This window comes from Bufo bufo, chromosome 1 (genome assembly GCF_905171765.1).
Source record: "Bufo bufo chromosome 1, aBufBuf1.1, whole genome shotgun sequence".
Classification (NCBI taxonomy): Eukaryota; Metazoa; Chordata; class Amphibia; order Anura; family Bufonidae; genus Bufo; species Bufo bufo.
In genome coordinates, this window is record NC_053389.1 from 533,595,003 (window position 1) to 533,601,002 (window position 6,000).

A 6,000-nucleotide genomic window follows, 5' to 3' on the forward strand; every position below is an offset into this window, starting at 1 on the left:
CTTATTTGCTCATTTATAAGGTTCATATAAAGAACTGTTTTCATTACTTTCTGGAGATGCCCCTTAGAGTAAGTGAGAACCCTCCTCTGTCTGTTGACTTGACTGTAAAAGATTGGTCTCCTGCTGCAGAGAGAGAATTCGTCAACCTTCAGCAGATAACTGTCCCTTTACTTAGCTATGTGCCTGCCATCCACACCCTTCTTTTTGTGTCTTATCTAGGGTCATTAATCATCCAGATATAGTGATCTCACTATGACCAGCACAGTAAGCAGCTTCATCACTCTATGATGTTGGTGGCCATTTACGGCATACTGTTTCCTGCTGGCTCACACCTGTCAGCCAGCTGTATTTTCCTTTCTCAAGGGGTTTTCCACTGAAACATTTATGACAAATCCTGTTGATATGCCATAAACCTCTGATGGGTGAATGTTGAACGTGGGAGATATGAAACAGGGAAGCATCTTGAATAACATCAGTCATTCTCCCAAGGGAAGTCATGCTTATTCCATGAGCTGGCATGACCACCCCCACAGTGTGTCAAACTGTCATGTTTGCCCTACAGCCATTTCTCCCAAATCCTCCATAAACTTTCAGATATCTTTATCAGTGGCTTCTGTCCTGCTCGAAAAAGGGCTTGGTCATGTTGATTTTCAAAATGCCTGAGACCCTCCCTCCCAAAAATCAGCCATCTGTGTGCATTAAATAAGTTGACTTTTCTGTTGATTCTCATAGGTGGAAGTTCTGATTGCTATTAGCAGTGTTACATCGCCGGTATTATTTACTACATCCGCCTATCTATCTGTTAATGTTGGGAGGACTATTGATTTTCTTAAAACCTACCCACTTGCTGTCGAGGTAAGTGTACTATATTATCTATCTATCTATCTATATATATATATATATATATATATATATACATATATATATATATTCTATAAAATATAATCTATAAATATATGTTACATGATGTGAACTAGTTTGTGATTTTTCTTTACAAGTTATTATATAAATCATATTCAATGGCTATGTGTCTTCTTGAGACCAGTGACTAGTGGACTTTATCTCTTTTAGCATTTTCATGAGGTCTTGCTCCTACTCCTGATGCTGATCCTGCTGATACAAGCTGTGCTCACAAATGTCACCATCATCCAATGTGTACATTACAAATCTCAAACAAGATTACGGGATTCATTGTGGAATGTGTCAAATTTAGATAAGTCTGATTACAGGAGTAATGAAGTAAGTTTTTGGTGAAATGAAGGACACATACCTCGTACCATTTAAAGGCTGTTTCACACGAGCGGATGCCGTGCGTGGCATCCGCTCCGTGAAAGAGTGCCAAGACCCGATGCAGACTGCAGAGGCACGGAGCATTAACATGACTGATAATGCTCCGTGCCTCTCTGTGATCTCTTTACTATGAAATCACAGTGACAACTGTGATTTCGTAGTAAAGAGGTCACAGAGAGGCACGGAGCATTATCAGTCATGTTAATGCTCAGTGCCTCTGCAGTCTGCATCGGGTCTTGGCACTCTTTCACGGAGCGGATGCCACGCACGGCATCCGCTCGTGTGAAACAGCCCTAAATGTTTCAGTGAAAACAGTGGGGGAGATTTATCAAAACAAGTGTAAAGGAAAACTGGCTTAGTTGCCCATAGCAACCAATCGGAGTTCACAGCTCTGAAAAATGAAAGGTGGAATCTGACTAGTTGCTATGGGCAACTAGGCCTATTTTCCTTTACACTCGTTTTGATAAATCTCCTCCAATATGTGTGCGTGTGCACATATGGCCTTCTGCATGGAAAGAAAATATGCATGTGACATGTAAAGTTTTGTTTCTTGAATAATAATACAGCCATCAGCCATAGCATTAAAGTTACCTGCCTAATACTGTATAGGCCCCCATCGTGTTGCCAAAACAGCTCTGACCCATCAAGGCATGGACTCCACAAGACCTCTGAAAGTGGCACCAAAAGAGCAGCAGATCCTTTAAGTCCTGTAATGGTACTTTCACACTAGTGTTTTAGTTTTCCGGTATTGAGTTTCGTCATAGGGGCTCAATACCGGAAAAAAAACGCTTCAGTTTTGAACCCTTTCATTGTCAATGGGGAAAAAACTGAACTCAACAGAACGGAATGCTCCAAAATGCATTTAATTCCGTATAGATGCGTTCCCATACCAGACAGCAACATGTTGTATTTTGCTTTCTGTCCTGGGATGCGGAGCAAGACACATCCGACATGCCCCCCAATGCAAGTCAATGGGGACGGATGTATTTTCTCTGACACAATAGAAAATGGATCCGTCCTCCATTGACTTTTAATGAAGTTCATGACTGATCCGTCTTGGCAATGTTACAGATAATAAGAACCGGAGCGTTTTTGCTGAACCCTGCCAGATCCAGTAAAAACGCTAGTGTCAAAGTAGTCTAAGTTGCAAGGTGTGGTCTCCATGGATCAGATTTGTTTTTTCAGCACATCTTACAGATATTGTATCGTATTTAGATATGGGGAATTTGGAGCCAGGTAAACATCTTGAACTCTATATTCCTCAAATGAACATTATTTTCAGTGTAACAGAATGCATTATTCTGCTGCCATCAGGGGATACTATTTACATGCATGGATGAACTTTGTCTGCGGCAATCTGCAGGTAGGGGGTCTGGTTGTCCTTCTTTGGGGCGCTTTTCGTAGGTTGTAACCACAAGACATGCTGTTTTGGAGATGCCATCACTGTCTGGCTCTTGTCATAGTCTCTTAGATCCTTACTCTTGCCCATTTCTATCTACTACCAACACATTAACTTCAAGAACTGCCTGTACACTTGCTGCGTAATATGTCCCACAACTTAACAGTTGCCATTGACATGGCATAATCAATGTTATTCACTTCACCTCTTTTAAAGCTATGGCTGATTGCTGTACATATAATTAATTGTCTATACTGTCATACATAGTAATAGATGACTACAGTTTTTATTTCACACTGCTGGTAAGGCCTCATGCACACGACCGTGAGGTTTTTTGCGGTCCGCAAACCGCGGATCCGCCAAAAACGGAAGCCGCCCGTGTGCCTTCCGCAATTTGCGGAACGGGCGGCCCATTGTAGACATGCCTATTCTTGTCCGCAAAACGGGCAAGAATAGGACATGCTATTTTTTTTTTTGCGGGGCCTCGGAAGGGAGCAACGGATGCGGACAGCACACGGAGTGCTGTCTGTTTCTTTTGCGGCCCCATTAAAGTGAATGGGTCCGCATCCGAGCCGCAAAAACTGCGACTCGGATGCGGATCATAACTACAGTCGTGTGCATGAGGCCTACGCATGAGATTTTTCTCAGGCCTCTTTCACATGCCAGTGTATGGTCAGTGTTTGATCAGTGATTGTGAGCTAAAACCAGGTGCTGGTCAAAAACACAGAACGGTTTAAAATCTTTCTATTATACCTTATCTCTGACCAAATTCTCCAATAAGGGGTTATCCAATGATTTGTGTGAAAAATGAAAATCCAATATCATATAGTATATGACAGTCTCTTCCTAATAAACTTGGAACCAGCCCTGTCCCTCACATGGATCCAGAGATCTCTCCATTCATTGTTCCAAATGCTTTGCTAGATTTATTTCAAGCATGCAGCTTAGTGGATGTGCATTTTCTCAGAAGTTGTGAACTGGTGGCATTTGAAGGACGGAACTGACCATCTCAGTGAGCAGGTCAGAGACATTAGAAAAAGAACAAACAACAGGTGGCGCTAAACAGTTATGTTTTATTTGAATGTTGAATAACTCAGTGCTATACCAAATTTGGCTAAAATAAATTGCATCAGAACCTGCATGTGTAATTCCAGCTTTAGAGTACTTTCACATATAGGTTTTTGCTGGCATTTTTCTGCACTTTTGAATTTTTTGTGGTGTTTTTTGCTCCTGCATTTTTTGGTGTGCATTTTTGCTAAAAAAAAACCTGCCATCTCCAGATTTTAGCAGAAGGTCTAGAGGAAATATGAAACGCAGGACACAATTTTTTTTTTTCTCCTGGTATTTATGCTAATTAGGTGGTGTGCAATAGATCCCGCCATTTTTTCAAGGGTTTTCACATCAACTTCTCTGCGGAAAACCACTATGAAGAAAACGCTAGTGTGAAAGCACTGTTTTGAAAAAATATGGGACAGAAAGCACAAGGACCAAAATAACTATTAACAAAAAAAAACAAAAAAACAATACAGGACAGAATTTTTATGTGTAGGGACCCCTATTATGTTCACACAGTTTAAATTAAGTGTCTGAATCTTCCTCAAAAACCAAATTGTTTTCCAAGTTTATTTTGGAGGCAGATTTTTGTATTAGGCCATGTTCTCACAGTGAGTTTCCCTTGTGGATTTTGCTGTGTTTTCTTCACCATAATTTGTGTGGAATCCATTCTCAATCCACCTCCAATTGTTTTCAGTGGTAAACCCACATGTAGTCAAAACAGAGCATTTTTTCCGCATATGAAATTAAAATCTGAGTCGCCCATAAAAAAGCAATATGTTCATTCTTGATGCAGGTCGTACATGGAGATTGCCATTGAAATTAATGGGAGGCCTGTAAAAGACATCAAAATATGTGCAAAAAATACTTTTAATGTAAAACTTCATAAAACACAGGGAAGAAAACACGCAGTTTTGGGGTGGATTCCGCATCTTTTTACATTCGTTTTCAATAGAACTCTGCAGCAGCAAAATTTGCACCAAAAGGTGCAAATTTAGTTGCGTACATTCTTGGGTTTTGCTGTGGATTGCACCTAATGCATTGCAATGGGTGAAATCTGCGGCAGAAATGTGAAGCACAAATTGACATGCTGAGGGATTATTTGAACGAATGAGCTGCAATGTGAGAAATTATTGTGTGGTAGATGGGTCACTACGGTCTACCCAATTCATGGTACTGTAAAGTAGGTCATTTTTATATTCCTGTATTTCATGACACAGGTATATTTTATTTCTTTGGTTATTGCAACAAATATTGGAGTTGTTAAATGAGATACTTTTTCTTTTTACAGGTTTCCAGCAATTCCCTGAGAGACTTTGACAAAGAAAAGGCATGGAAAACTGTTATGGTACAAATGAGCCAGTAGCCTTGTCTGTGCCCCTGATTCTGAGGCGTTATCCTATGGCCAGGTTGTACTTTACTGACTTGATGTCTAGGTGATGAGTATTTTTGTACAATGAAGCCTAGTCTTTCAATGAGCTAGCTCTGCTGAAGAATGTAAGCTCTCACGGGCAGGGTTCTCTCCCATCTGTACCAGTCTCCATACCATACCATAGTTTCATGTTTATTCTATTTGTATTTTTTATATTATGTATGTGTAACCCCTTTTGATGTACAGCGCCATGGAATTTTTAAATAAGTAATATTAACCCCTTAAGGACCGGGCTCATTTTCACCTTAAGGACCAGGCCATTTTTTGGAAATCTGACCAGTGTCACTTTAAGTGCTAATAACTTTAAAACGCTTTGACTTATCCAGGCCATTCTGAGATTGTTTTTTCGTCACATATTGTACTTCATGACACTGGTAAAATGAAGTCAAAAAAATTATTTTTTTTGCATAAAAAAAATACCTAATTTACCAAAAATTTGGAAAAATTAGAAAATTTCAAAGTTTCAGTTTCTCTACTTCTGTAATACATAGTAATACCCCAAAAAATTGTGATGACTTTACATTCCCCATATGTCTACTTCATGTGTGAATTGTTTTGGGAATGATATTTTATTTTTTGGGGATGTTATAAGGCTTAGAAGTTTAGAAGCAAATCTTGAAATTTTTCAGAAATTTACAAAAACTAAATTTTTAGGGACCAGTTCAGGTCTGAAGTCGATTTGCGAGGCTTACATAATAGAAACCACCCAAAAATGACCCCATCTAAGAAACTACACCCCTCAAGGTATTCAAAACTGATTTTGCATACATTATTAACCCTTTAGGTGTTGCACAAGAGTTATTGGCAAATGGGGAGGAAATTTGAG

General features: G+C 39.6%; 1 protein-coding gene across 2 annotated transcripts in view; it reads left to right on the plus strand.

Annotated features, from left to right (window-relative positions):
* The window catches only part of MLC1 (modulator of VRAC current 1), a 47,513-nt gene extending 42,375 nt beyond the window's left edge, over nucleotides 1-5,138 (plus strand). For both annotated transcript variants that reach the window (XM_040415737.1, XM_040415738.1), the window contains 3 exons: nucleotides 733-855; nucleotides 1,072-1,239; nucleotides 5,034-5,138. In XM_040415737.1, coding sequence (XP_040271671.1) covers nucleotides 733-855; nucleotides 1,072-1,239; nucleotides 5,034-5,108 — 366 coding nt within the window. In that variant the 3' untranslated portion in view covers nucleotides 5,109-5,138. The remainder of the gene's footprint in view (nucleotides 1-732; nucleotides 856-1,071; nucleotides 1,240-5,033) is intronic.
* The last annotated feature ends 862 nt before the right edge of the window (nucleotides 5,139-6,000 follow it).